At 38.5% G+C, this 15604-nt stretch overlaps 1 protein-coding gene across 1 annotated transcript in view; it reads left to right on the top strand.

The window, feature by feature from the left end:
- Positions 1 to 15604, top strand: part of LOC140233747 (indoleamine 2,3-dioxygenase 2-like) — a 33909-nt gene continuing 18305 nt past the window's right edge. The window contains exons 1-8 of the mRNA XM_072313848.1: positions 1 to 87; positions 7631 to 7726; positions 9371 to 9490; positions 10260 to 10393; positions 11326 to 11446; positions 11733 to 11829; positions 12914 to 12965; positions 13397 to 13472. Of these exons, the coding sequence (XP_072169949.1) occupies positions 1 to 87; positions 7631 to 7726; positions 9371 to 9490; positions 10260 to 10393; positions 11326 to 11446; positions 11733 to 11829; positions 12914 to 12965; positions 13397 to 13472 (783 nt within the window). The remainder of the gene's footprint in view (positions 88 to 7630; positions 7727 to 9370; positions 9491 to 10259; positions 10394 to 11325; positions 11447 to 11732; positions 11830 to 12913; positions 12966 to 13396; positions 13473 to 15604) is intronic.

The following is a 15604-nucleotide window of genomic DNA, read 5'->3' on the forward strand; positions in this document are numbered from 1 at the left end:
ATGGCTCGAGCCAAATATGGCGATGTACCCCGCTTGGAGGACTACGGCGTTTCGCCAACGTTTGGATTCTTGCATGCAAACCCGACGGTAAGTAACCCCTAAGTTCAAACTGTGCCTTCGCAACAGTTCCTTTTTGACAGGCACTTGAAATGAAGAAGTGAAATGTCACTATGTTTTTTTTTATGGCCTTCTGTATATTTATACACTATAAAGTTATAGTATATTATACAACATATATATAACATATAGTATATTATACGACATATATATAACATATAGTTTCTAGTTTACTAGTATTTTAGTAGATTTTTACTTTGGGTTTACCAGGTCACTTGACAGGTTTTTGGTTGGGCTTAAAGTTATTGAGTTTGCTTGAATAACGTCCTGTTTGGATGGCTGTTCCAAGAGAAAGTCTATATTTTTTCCTGCGCGTTCATTGTGTAAAATTAAGAAAGAAGAAATTAGAAATTGTAACACTGAATTAAAGAACATTATTATTTCAAATAAATCTAGATAATCTAGTAACCATGTAAATGATGCTGGCGTGAAATTCAATGCAACAAGTAACTTTATTGATGGACATACATTGCCAACTCTTATCAACTTTGAAAGAGAAAGATTTTAATACGTACAACTGTGATTGCAAGGCGACATCATCTAATATTCAGCTACAGCTTAAATATCTCGAATTAGCAATTTCGTGCATAGGGAAAATGGTGTTAGCACTATGTAGTGTATCATAACCAACCAACCGAGCAACAAACGTAAAGTTTGCCTGGCTCATACAGGAGTAAAGAAGTCTGGTCATAATAGGCCTACTCTAACTTGGCCGCTGAGTCATGGGGAAAAGAGGTCTATCAATACATTGAAGTTATTTGGTTATATACGTATTTCATGTTATTTTATAGGATCTATCAATTGCATGCAATATGCACTATTATCAGAAAGGACGGTTTAGCAATATAATGTGGACCAAGTAAAATGCAATTAATTTTATCCACCTGTACACCTCAAAGGGATGATACAGTTTTGGTTTAGATTAAGGATTCAGATCTGAACTTTGACAATTAGAAACCATTTATGAAAAAATATCAAAAGCATACAATTCTAAGATGAATTCATAGTTAAGTTGATGAAAATCGCTCTTGAAACGGCTAAGATATCCAAAAAAAAAAAAAGTAAAACAAAGTGGTCCTAATAAAATGAGGGTCTGTGGAGCCGGGAAATGTGCAAACGCCGGGAATTGTGCAAAGGTCTCGCCGGGAAATGTGCAAACGCCGGGAAATGTGCAAACGTCTTGCCAGGAAATGTGCAAACGCCGGGAAATGTGCAAACGTCTCGCCGGGAAATGTGCAAACATGACGCCGGGAAATGTGCCAAACGTCGCCGGGAAATGTGCAAATCATTTACTTTAGCGATATTGTGTATAAAGATAGTAGATAAACTCCATATCAAAACTGCCCATGAACTTCCACCATTTAGATTTTCTTAATGAAATCCTTGACAGATTTTCAACAAAGTTGGCAGGTAGCACGATTATGGCAATGGGATCTCAATTTGTTTATATAGCAGCCACCCCCCCCCCCCGAAAAAGGGGAGGGGGGCTCAATTAAGTCCCAGAACTACGGTATTATCGAAATTCTTCTTGTATTTACTATTATGTAACCAAATAAGAATGAGCTAGGATGGTTCTTTAACCCCAAAGGGGCTGGGCTTTTTTGGCTATGCTCAGACCGGGGGGAGGGGGAGGGGGAGGGGATGGATTCCGCCCCCCCCCCCCTATGAGATCTTGGCCATTGGTGGTGCGATAGCGATGAAATTTCGCATGCGTGAGACCCACGTCATAATCTACAAGATTGTGTCATAAGATTTTGTGAAACAATTAATTTCTAATTCTAATTAATTAATTATGCAAATTAAGCTCAAGATGATATTTTAGCCTAATTAAAAGCATTGAGAGTCTTATTTTTGATCTGTAAATCTGTTTTCGCATATTCAACAATTGTACCTCACAAAAACTTCCAAAACTCATTTCAATTCTTATTTATTTCATTGTTTTCAGAATTTCTTATGTATTTCTTGTTTTTAAAATTTTGTTTTTTCTTTGTTTTTTATTGGAAATTGTCACTGACCACTCTTCTACCATAAATAGCACAAAATTAATAAATGAAAGTGATTAATTCTAAAAATAATCAGGTTTTTATGACTTTCATGACAGAACATTGTTTTCCATATAGGAAACGTAGACAAAATCACAAAATTGTGCCCGTTTTGGGGTGACATTCCGTTACAAAAATGGGCGTGGCTTCGCAAAAGTATGCGCAGACGTTGCAAATTTGGTCTCAAAAGTTGCGCGAGACTTGAATAAAGAAAATTAAGAAGCCTCGCGACGAGGTCTTCTCGCGTTACAGATTTATATCGCGAAACGTCGCCCTTTTAGGGTTAAAGATATTGATGACAGGAGTTCACGTTTAATGGCAGATCCAGAGATGCAGGGCACGGGGCCATAAGTGGGGAGGAGTCTTCAAATTGAAGCCTCAGAGTCCCTAAACTAGTGCTATGAAGACATTAATGACTGAAATTGCATGTTTGATTATGACGGATTCAGGGGTGTCCGGATCGCGGGGGAAGGGGTGAGGGGAGGAGAGGGATTTTCTACATTGTCAGTATCTTCTTGAAAAGTCTAGGACAGATTTTCACGAAACTTGTCAGATAGCCTCATTACGGTGATATGATTTTATGAATTGAAATTGGCCCCCAATCCTCCCCCCCCCACCCCCGGCCGAAAAGGGGGGGGGGGGGAGTTGAAGCCTCAGAGTCTAGGTGTGCTCTGATCGGGGGTAGGTGAGGGTGAGGGGGAGGGGGTGCTGTTCGTTATTCCGAAGGTTCGCTGTTCCGAAGGTACGTTATTCCAAAGGGTCGTTAATCCGAAATACGCAAAGTCCCTATACCCAGAGGTTCGTTAATCCGAAAATGAAAAAGGGTTCGTTAATCCGAAAATTTGTGGCGTTATTCCGAAGGTTCGTTATTCCGAAGACTGGTTAATCCGTAAATGAAATTCGGAACAATGAACCTTCGGAATAACGAATCTTAGGAATAAAGAGCCTTCGGAATAACAAACCTTCGGAATAACGAACTGTAACAAGGGGGAGGAGGGGGATTTTCACAATTTTCTCCATCTTCTTGAAAAATCTATGACGAATTTTCACCAAACTTGGCCATAGCATCATTATGGTGATAGTACTGTAAATACAGTTAATGCATGATGTAGGCTCAAGTTTACAATGACAGATGAAGGAATGCCCAAAAAGGTGAGTGGGTAGGAAGGAGGCTTAATTTTCACATTTTTTGTCTTTTTCCTGAAAACTCAAGACGCATCCCTCGGATAATAAAATTATATATCAGCTAAAAAACAAAACAAAAAAAAAAACAAAAAAAAACCTTCTGTACAAAAATAATGGAGCTAATGAAGTGCTGGTGCCTGTTATGCTAAGTTAATTCATGAATATTAATGTTAAGTGCGGCGGAGGCGGATTTGTCACATATTCAGCTTCTTCTTGAAACTTGCCAAGCTTGAAACGTAGCGTAGCGTATTTATCTGGTGATATGACCTCAATTTGTCTAAATGAGCACTGCCCCAACTCTAAACTGGGAGGAGATGGAGCCCCCCCCCCCCCTCATCTTCGCCCCTTGAACTTGAAAGGGACCAACACGAGGGGGGTGGGGTCGTTCGGGTGGAATTCAGAATTTTATTGAAAACCCTATACATATGGAAAAAACGGAATACATACTTTTTAAAGAAATTTTCTATACAAACAAGAGTAATAGAACACAATCTTATCACATTTTTAGAAGGTAGATCTATACTTTGATGAAATTTCACTTCTGCTTACTAAATGACGTGGGGGCTACCCTGGTCTTATCCCTAGCTTTGGGGAAGGGTAACAACTTGGACTTGTTGCGCCTTTGAACAAAGTGGGATTCTATTACCCTAGAGATGCTACCTCTCACGTTCCGTGGAAACCCGTCAAAGATTTCTCAAGAGGATGCAAAATATGTGAAAATCCCCCTCCTCCCCCTCAACCCCCCTCCCCGATAAAGACACCCCTCGATCCGCCACAATCAAACGTGAAATAAAATTTCAATGTCTTCATAGCACTAACTAAGCTCTCTTTTCCGGTTTGACAGAAGAAGATAAAAATTGAGTTTAGGGACGCCGAGGCTTCAACCCCCCCCCCTTAAGCAGTGTGTGTTGTGTGTGTGTGTATGGGAGGGGGCTCATTTTAACATAAGTGCATATCACCGTAAAGAGGCAATCTGCCAATTTTGGTGAAAATCTGTCGTAGATTTTTCAAGAAGATGCTGAAAATGTGGAAAATTCCTCTCTTTGCCCTCACCCCCTCGATCTGGAGACCCCTTGATCCGCGCCATAACCAAACACGAAATTTCATTCATTAACGCTGTGTCTTCATTACACTAACTTAGCTCTATCTTTATCGGTTTGACAGAAGAAGATTAAATTCCAGAGTTTAGGGACGTTGAAGCTTCAACTCCCCCCCCCCCCCCCCCTTCGGCGGTGGGGGAAGGGGGGGGGGGGCTCATTTGAACAAATTATGATCATAATTATTACCATAATCTTGCTATCTGTCAAGTTTGGGGAAAATCCCTCATAGATATTTCGAGAAGATGCTAAAAATGTGGAATATCCCCCGCCACCCATCACTCCCCCCCCCCCCCGATCTGGGCACCCCTTGATCCGCCATAATCAAACATGAAATTTTATTCATTAATCACGTTAATGTCTTCTTAGCACTAACTTAGCTCTATCTTTTTCGGTTTGACAGAAGAAGATTAAAAAAAAAAAATCCAGATTTTTGGGATGTTAAAAGTGAAGCTTTAATTCCCCCTCCCCCCCCCCCCCTTCGGCGATGGGGGGGGGGGGCACATTTTAACAAATCAAGATTATATTACCATAAATATGACTGTATTTCACAAGTTGGGTGAAAATCCGTCCTAGATTTTTCGAGAATGTGCTGAAAGTGTGGAAAATCCTCCTCCTCCCCCTCACCCCCGATCAGGACACCCCTGGGTCCGCCATAATCAAACATGAAATTTTAGTCATTAATGTCTTCATAGCACTAACTTAGCTCTTTCTTTTTCGGTTCGACAGATGAAGAAAAAAAACCCCAAGCGTTTATACATGGTATAGGGACTCTGAGGCTTCAACTCCTCCCCCCCCCCCCTTCTTAGGACTGGTGTGTGTGTGTGTGGGGGGGGGGGGGGGCTCATTTTGACAAATTACGATCATATCACCATTAAGATGTTATCTGCCAAATCTGGTGAAAAATCGTAGGGTTTGCAAGAAAATGCTGAAAATGTAATAAAAAAAATAGAAATGTCGCTATGGCGACTGATGCCTCCGCCATAATGCATGATTCTCCCAATAGGTGTATAGTACAATGTCTTCACAATGTGTGATGATAGTTTCACATAACTGGCAAAATATTGAAATGACAGGTTTGTCAGAAATATCTTGAATGTTCACTTTCCTTGAACTGGGTTTGCTATAATTGTCTAAGAGTGTAGGTACACATATTTAGGGAATTGAGAATTTTTACTTGACTTCTGACGGACCCATTTATAAGTTTATGCATTGAGTAATTTCCAAGGTATGAAAAAAGAATGTAATTACAGTACAAAATAGTTTTTTTTTTTTTTTTTGGGGGGGGGGGTATTGAAACCTGGCCCTTGAACCGTAACCTTTGACCTTTGACCTTCTGGCTGGAAATTTCCCGGAAAATCTCCATTAGGTAATGCACGTATATATTAAGTTTTAAAACTAATAATGCAAGCATTGCATATACTAGTATATGAGGGAAATAGTAAAATTTTGAGGGGTTGACCTTGACCTTTGACCCCATGACTATTGACCCACGACCCCTAAATTCCCTAGATAATCCCTGCCAGTCAGTTCATGCGTATGCACCAAGTTCCATGAAGATACATTGAACCATTCGCGAGAAAAGTGATATTGCAACATTTTCACCTCACCTTTGACCTTTTGACCTTTGACCTTATGACATGAAACTCTCTTTGGAGCATCTTTACGCAGTAGTACATGTCTACACTAAGTTTCAAGAAAATACCTTTGGGAATTGCATAGATATGGGGGAAATAGCAACATGTTTATCATTTGACCTTGAACTTTTGACCTTTGACCTCTTGCCAATGTCACTAAGATCTACTCAACTAATTGTCTCATCATACATCATCCTTGGACCAAGTTTGGTGAAAGCTGCTTCATCCAGTTTTGAGTTATCACGTAAACAGATAAATTTTAGGATTTGACCTTGATCTTCGACCTTTGACCTCTGTCCGATTTCACTAGAATACTTATCAAGTAATTGTCCCATCATACATCATCCTCCGACAAAGTTTGGTGAAATTTGCTCGATCCAGTCTTGAGTTATTGCGTAAACGGATACAATTTCATGATTTGACCTTGACCTTTGACCTCTGACCTTAGGCCGATTTCACCCAAAATCTTATCAAATAATTGCCCTATCATACTTTATACTTGGACCAAGTTTGGTAAAATTCCAGTCAATATTACTCAAGTTACCGCGTAAACGAAAGCGGACGGACGTACGTACGGACGGACGGACAACCCGAAAACATAATGCCTCCGGTACCACTTCGTGGCGGAGGCATAAAAAGACAGATGGTCGCTAAGACAGGTGGTAAAGAAGGTAATGGTTCGTGCGCAGCTTTGATTGAGAGTTTCTCTTCCATCTCTACATAATATAGGTGAAATGAATGGTTTGCACATTTCCCGGCGACGTTTTGCACATTTCCCGGCAAAATAGAACATTTGCACATTTCCCGGCGTCACGTTTGCACATTTCCCGGTAATGAAATTTAGAGATTTGCACATTTCCCGGCAAGACGTTTGCACATTTCCCGGCGTTTGCACATTTCCCGGCGAGACGTTTGCACATTTCCAGGCGTTTGCACATTTCCCGGCGTTTCCACATTTCCCGTCTCCACAGGGTCTCACCTTCTATAAGGACCTCTTTGCTTTTGGATTTCTCAGCCATTCCAAACCAATTTTCATCAAGCGAACTTTGATTTCCTCTTAGAATTGTATGCTCTTCAATATTTCAAAAGAGGTTTTGTAAGAGGTTTCTCAGTATCTCACAAAACAGCGGGAAACCTGAAACCCATCCCAACCAAAACTATACGATCACTTTGAAGGTATGCAGGTAAAAGCATTCAAACGTGCATAGTAGCAAAATGTAACCAGGATAGTTCGTGACCAGTGACTATGCTCCCTATGAAAAACTCCTCATGTAATCTGCCTACATAAGTAAAATTGATCCATCAGCGGCTAATGCAAGGCTACACTTATTTTCAAATGATCTAAAACACATGTCAGCATAGGTCTTTATTAATACTAATAATATTATGCTGGGCTACATGCAAGTGACATGCGTCGGTATTTTCATTGATCCTTTTTATTATACGTCACATTGCTGTGGGTTTAGTTTGCTACTTTGTTTCATTTTGTTGACGATTGCTCATTTTCCATTGTTTCACCGTTCATTGATCTTCGGCCGTATGTCTTTTCCAGATTGATCTGCCGGATTACTTCAAACCATGGACGTCACTTGCTACCAATACTACGGACTTGGTTGATAGTGGCGAAGTCAGGGAGAGAATAGAAAAGGTGACCTGAAAACTCCATAAATTATCAAAGAGCTTAGCCAGGCGAAGCTTGTATCACGTTAGTAAATATAAAATGATCGCCTTCCAGCTAAACTGCCGTTTCCTTTTATTCTTGTTTTTCAAATATTTTCACCGGTATGGAATGAAGAGACATCAACAAGAAAAGAAGAATACAAAATAGACATTCACAATGGACTGTTATTTGATACGAAATGATAAACGGAAGAAATTCGCAGACTGTGTATATTGAAAGCAAATGCCAAAACTGGTTACGGACCGCTGACATACAACAATATTGTAATACATCACTGAAATATAAAACCTGCTTCACTTTTATACCTCGTCCTCTTGTTGTAAATTCAACGACGTTTTTTTCCAAGAAGGTATTATAGAAGGAGAATGAATCTCTTTTGTGTCCATATGCTCCGTGAAAGGGATAATTTATGCCCTCTCAGCTCTGACATCAGAGTGCACTTCTGTTTTCTAAGCTGCTTGCATGCTTCATTCCTAAATCATGACAAACCTATAGCGAGCAGCAGGTCGCTGTCCCTTTCAACATTTTCGGCAGCAATCATTCAATGTGGAAAGAACGGGACTGTAAGGAATTTTGGTCAACCCTCTATACATAACTTGACAACCAGCTTTTTGTGGCAAGATTCAAGATTCGAGATTCAAATTCATTTTCATTTCCATCAAATAAACAGAGAAATTATATACAATGTGTATGCGAAGGATATCAAATTTTTGTAATAACTGCAAAATATGATTTAACAAAGTACATATGAAAATGAATAAAAGATGAAGAAAACACAATTGTATTTTTTTATGCATATGATACAAGTTAACTAAGGATGGGGATAGAAATGGAGGGTCCCACTATCAAAGAAGCAAAGCTTGTACGATATGGGACCCTCAAAGTGTCTGCTATCTATTCTAGGGAGACAGTGTTTCAAAAGCATAACAGTAACTACAATAACCCAGTTTGGAGATAGCTCATTATCACGAATCACGAATTTCTTTTTTTCTCAGTTGATTAGGGCACTTCTCTCGTTTTCAGAGTAACATAATGCATAAGCTTTCCGTAACAATTTATAGGATTCATCAATCTTATTCAAGCGAAGAATGAACTTTTGTAGACCAGATGACGAGAGTGATGTCATGATTTTGTATTGAATTTATTTACAATCTCTTTCTACAGACATTGCCAAAAACCACTTTTGCTGTCAGATGGATATGGTGGCAAGCAGCATTTATAAGAAATACATGAACAATAATTTCATCACAGATGTTTATTACAGTAAATTAAAAACCAACAATGACCTTTTTCTTGCTCATGCGCAAAGTGGAAGTGCGAACTGGCTAGTAAACGGCCCGAATATAAGGCGGTAAGCCCTCCACTGGATTTGCTCAATTTGAGCTTTTGATTTTCCGTCATGCCCGAGTGCCAAACTGGAGCATAGGCAAGGATGATACCTGGTCTAATGACCTCTATACAGGTATACCACTGTGGCCCCTTGAAAATTTGAATAGGGTTGAAATGACCTGTAATCTCAAACTGTTATGACGTCATCATGACTTTATGGTGATGAGGGGTTAATTTAGTATCTTTTTTTTTTAAATAATTCTATTATTTACGTGGTTACAGATGCCTGTGCTGGATCACAATCAACTGGACGGTCCCCGCCAATGGAAGGCTGCGCTGGTGTTGCTCACAGCACTGGCGAATGCTTATGTTTGGTGCAATGGGGAAGATGATATCCCAGAGGTATAGTGACCATAGATTTACTGACCTAGACTCTTCACTGAGTTGCCCACCCGTCTCCATCTTTTAAAAAGTGTAGAGCCCCTTTCAAATCCCGTCATTTTCCGAATCAAAACATTTATGTGCATTTTAATGACGATAAGTTAGTGTTTTGGGGAGATAATCGATTTTCCGAAGAATGAAACAAGGTGCCTTGTTCCGAGGAAAAAAAAAAACCCGGTGTTCCGAAGGTTCATTAAACCGAAATGGAAAAAAAAAAGAGAAAGAAAACGGGAGGTCGGGGGTCCATACATACTGATGAACCTTCGGAATAACGAACAGTAATCGTGTTTTGTCAGTACTACTCTTTGTTATTAGTCTTCAAAAAAACTTTCAAGGCTTTATCAGCAAAACACATAACAGGGGATATTACGTAATTCTGATAATAATAAAAGGTAAAATCATTTTCTCTATTCAAATATTGCTATAAACTTTTGCGCTGCTCGCGCATTTTCAAAATTAAGAGTATGCATAAATTATTGACCCTACAAAATTACATGACTCGTTTATCCAACGACTATAATCTCATCATCATGCTTTGCGAAGAAAAAAATTGCAGCACGAAACTGATATAAGTTGCTTCAAAACAAGCGAATGGTGCATTCATAAACGATATGTATGTGTGTGTGTGTGTGTGTGTGTATGCCTATAAGGGATATGTTGCCCCGCTTGAAATTTCTGGGAACAACTGAATTTGCACTAGATGCATTTTCATGCATACTCTTCAAATCAGGTTTTGCCGCGATGCGTGGCCATACCTTATGCAACCGTTGCGGCGAAGCTGCAGGTGACGCCATCACTGACTGCTTGGGGTTTCTCCATGATTAATTGGAAGCTCAAGGACCCAAACGGACAAGTCGAGCTGGAGTAAGTTAAGAGATACAACATTTTGAATAGAAAATGTACCCTTTGGTGATTGCTTGAACGACTCTCACGTGATTCTAATGTATTTCTGATTATACAAAGTTGGCATGTTTGACACTCCACGGTTACTGTTTGGGAAAATGACGCCAGTTTTACATTTTTCAAAAAAAGAAGAAGAAGCAAAAAACACCCATAATATTGTTGAAATGACGTCACACGACAATCGTGACATCATCTCGCAATGCTTCGTACGGTTACTGTAGGATCCCCTCATGATTTCATAGTCCATGAAGTATTTTCAAATTTGATATAAGCCCGCGTCACCTAGAAACCCGTCAGACGCCTGATAATGTCCCCGTAATTTTCACACCCATGAATTTGGGGTACAGCAGTTTGCCAAGCTAACTTTTATGCAGGCCCTATCAAGATTATTTCTACTGCTTCCTTTAGACACCTGCATACTATAACATGATCATCGAAATTAAATTTATGTTCAGTACATTCTTTATTTTGCAATGTGCAATCCAAAGACACATGGTTGTATAGATTTTGTATTCTTTGTTTTACCAATATCAAAGAATTTGTTGTTCCTTAGTTTGGTAAATACGGAAATATGAAAATAAATTGAACTGGGCTGAATAATAATCTAGCGCCGTGATGACACAAGGTAGTTACAAAGTTACATCCACAGCAGCTATTACGTAAACCACGACCAAATTGAATATTTAGGCCTATAGCCTTCAAAGCTTCGAAATGTCTTTTTTCGATGTTTCCAACAACCGAATGTCGCTCAGAAATTACGCTTTATTCATGCTTTCCAGTTAAAGAGCATGTGAAGATCAACAACATTGGATCCCCTTAATACCTTTTTCGTACCTGATCACCTAGCCACTGATGGGTCGTGTGTTTGTGTTTTTTTTTTCCTTTCCCGCCAGTAACATGGAAACGCTTGTCCAGATACGAGGCGGTGCCGATGAGTCTTGGTTCATGTGCGTGGCCAATCAGGTGGAACTCGACTTTGCTCCAGCGCTCTGCAGTACAGTAGAAGCACAAAAGGTGAATGGTTGTTATGTATTCTGATGAGAAGGCAATCATCCGTTAGTACACTCCTTCTAAAGCTACGAGCATAGACATATATGTTTGATATTATGCGTAATTATGTATATGTATTTTATATATATACATGTATATATATATATATATATATATATATATATGTATATACACATATATGATTGTGTATTTGTTAGATGTACATGTATATTTATATTTGTGTGTATATGTATATAAAGTTTTTATGTTATGTGCGCTATTTATCTTACATAATCATTACCCCTTGAAGGCTGTGATTGACGGTGATGTGGAGAAGTTGAATACAGAGCTCCAAACTATCGAGAGGGCTATACGTACAATGACCCACACACAAAGCAGAATGCCAGGTAAGCATCTTCATAAAACAGTATGTGATCTGTAATGGGATGTTTCTTTGCATGAAATTGACTGGTATAGTGTTCGTTCCTTTCTTTTAGTTAAATTATGTAAAGAGGAAGCTAAGATATATAAACAAATATAGGAAAACTTATGCACCATGCTGTGAGGACGAAGAAAATTTCCATCATGCAATGTAGCTACAGCACCTGCTTGAAATGATGATCTCCTACATTTTAAACTTCGGCAACTCGCAGTTGTTGTTTTCTTTTATCAGAGGTTACCGAAGGGCTTCCCTCGTCCCTGTAATATGTCAACTGATTCTTTAAATTGCAGTCACATGATAGGACTATCTTTAAAAAAATAAAAAAACATTTTGCAAAGCACGCCTATCCCATGCTATTTGAAATTAACATATACGATCGTTTGTCATCTCTTGACAGGTTTTGAGGATAGTATACCGCCGTCTGAAATCCATATCTTACAATCAAAAGTAATGACTCATATCTGTAGATTTCGCTGAAAGAGGAAAGGGCTGTAAATGTGATAACCTTTAGTAAGGCAATACTCGTACAATGCAGACTAGTAAAATGGATGCTTTCCCAAGTGTTAATTGACGGATCATTCTGGTCATCTGGTCGCTACACAAGTTCATTCTTTGTTTGAACAGGATTGATGAATCCCATAAGATGTTATGTAAAGCTTATGCAACATGTCGCTCTGAAAACGAGTGAAGTGCCCTTAACTGACTGAGAAAAAAAAAAGACAGATTATTCGTACCTATGTGCACATTAGCTTACTTTTAACTGGCTTATATGATAAACAAAAGGCACTGAATTGAAAGAAGCATTTTTGTCAGTCATTTTAATATCATGGAGACATGCAAGTTTTAGTAATTTGTAATACGTGTGAGTTTGAAAAAAAGAAGAAGAAATGTCCAATACATCAATTACGTCATTACATGTTCAATACATCAATTACATCAATAGTTGAATATTGACCTGTCACATGAAATTATCGTCAATTCGATTTTTTTTTTTCTGAGCGTTTCCTCTTTATTTTCACTTTTATTTCTGTCTTTCATGTGATGGACAGAAAGATGCAGACCACATGTCTTCTACAATGTCTTCAGACCGTTTCTGGCTGGGTGAGAATAATAGCATAATCATAATATTATATACGAGTACAAATTTAATTACGTAAGTAATCGAAGTTCCTCAAGGGTTATAGTGTGATAATCCTAGGCAACAAGTTGCAAAAAAAGGGATGGTGGCTTTAGTTTATGATCATAGACCGTTTTCCCCTGTGATGCAAGAGTTGCAGTACGCAGCAAACCCAAACAGATGAATGAAATTAGGCGCATTTGGTCAACACCGCTGTGTCTATAACCCCAGACGATAAGGGGTGTAATAAGCCGGTGTATAAAAAAAAACAAAACAACTCTCACACAATTGTCACATTTAGTGGAAGGGTAATGTAAACGATTTCATTAATATACGCTTTAATGTTGTGCTTTTGTGTAAATGGTTGACCTTAAAGCATCTATTTTATCAATTGATGTCTCTTTTTCCCCCACAGATGGGACTCACCGGCATTTAAGAAAAAGAATCTGGACGGACTTATTTATGAAGGAGTTAGTGATCAGCCTTTTTCAGTAAGCACCCTTTTATACTTATACTATGGTAATTAAAATAATGGTGATGGAAATATTTGTACGACGCGAACATCATTAAATCAAAAAGCACAGACAAAACGGTAATATGTCAGGCGAATGAACAACGAATAATGTTCTCTAAATGTCATTAAACCCCATGTGGTCAATGATAAGAAACAAAACTAGAGATTGTAATTTGTCATTACTGACAAATTAAGGTGATCCGATTCTTTTTTTAATCAATGATTCGAGTCCTGATAGTGCAAAGTCTCAGCTACAACATAAATCTGAGAGAAATTCACCAAAGCATAGGTAAGATAGTGCTCGACAAAGAGAGTCATGTCAATTTTGACATCTAAAAAATTCCCTCCCGTAGAGATAACACGTCACAGCGAAGATAGAAAAAGAAGTACATATGACCTTTGACCCCACTTTGCACAGACAAGATGGCATCTGAACAAAAAGTGGTTATTTTATGAAATGATCCCTGTAACATGGTCTTTACGTGTGCAAAATATGGGAAAGATAGGACATATATTCACCAAGATACAGGATGAAACATCTATGACCTTTGACCCTAATTTACATACCCAAGATGGCGTCTGATCAAGTAGTTGTTATTTTGTGAAATAATGTACGTGACATGAACTAAACATGTGCAAAATATGGTGGTGATAGGGTATGTTTTTCCTGAGTTATTGCACATAAAGTTGCAAAAAGAAAGAAATATTTCAATACATCGAAGATAAACTTTAATTTGAAGTAAGTTTTTTGACGTGATCCCGACATTGTATGAAAAAACGAAGGGCACAGTTACGATAGCCCAAAGTCTCAACTACAACATATCAAAATCTTGGAGAAATTCACCGAAGCATAAGTGAGCTAGTGCTCGATAAAGATAAGAATGTCCATTTTCATTTCCATAAAAACTGCACTCCCATAGAGATTACACGTAAACTGGTCAAATTTGACAAGGTTACTTTCAATCCATTTTTACGAGGTGATGCCGTCATCCAATCAAAATTATGTTTTACATTTATGAAAGAACATTTCATAAGCTACAACATATTGAAATTTGGGTGAAAATTGGCAAAGGATAGGTGAGATACGCTCGAGTAAACTTGAAATTTGATGACGTCATTTTGAAAATTTACTTTTTTTACTTTATTAAGAAATTTGATATCTTTTAATCATTTTGTCAGCATAGCCAACCCATGAAATGACATGTACAACTCATCAGCTTTCAGAATGTGTCAAGAAAATGGGGGGTCACCGTCCATCCTGACGAGTAAAATTGGATTAAAAATTGGCGGCTTTTTGGCATAGTTGCACTGTGTATCCCCATTGACGCACGCGCGGAATTTTGAATTTGACGGGCCCGTATGACGTCATATTGAATCGGATCGACTTGAAACTTGGTAGAAATAATCCTTGACATTTTGGACATCCGATCGGTGTGAAAAATGGAAAATTTCTATTTCATATTAGCTGTGCGTGCGAATATGTGCGCGCGCGTACGCGTCCGTCCAATTTTTTCAATTTTTCAAAAAATGCTCCAAATGGTCTGAAACGTGTGCAAAAAAAATTTGAGCTCGATTTGAGCATACAAATATTTCAACGCGCGCGTACGCGCGCGTTTTGAGATAAAAATGAATTTTGAGAATATGAAAAGAATTCACTTGACTTGAAATATATGTGATGTAAATTTCATCGAAATATTCCACTCCATTAATGAGATATGCATGAAAATGTGTTTTCATATAATGACGTCATAGTGACGTCACGGTCCACTGATCACTATGATTTTACAAGATTTGTCGTCTTTGCGACATGATACATATATCGTTTAAGTTTGACATTGAGAGGCAATGCACTTTCTGAGCTAACCTCTGCACAACTTTTGAGGAGAAAGAAATAAAGAAGACTAAAGAAAGAATCCGTACAGAAACAAAAGGTGATCCGAGAGGATACTCGGATCACCTAATTCGTGATGAAGAAGTTTGTTACAACAGACGGAGGTTTGAGTTTGTCTCTAAAAACGGAAAACTTGATGTGCAAATGGGCATTACTTGGTATTGCCATAATGATCTCTTATAGTTGATAAGTGTTCCTGTTTCGTATATATCCCTCCA

Source organism: Diadema setosum, chromosome 10 (assembly GCF_964275005.1).
Source record: "Diadema setosum chromosome 10, eeDiaSeto1, whole genome shotgun sequence".
Lineage (NCBI taxonomy): Eukaryota > Metazoa > Echinodermata > Echinoidea > Diadematoida > Diadematidae > Diadema > Diadema setosum.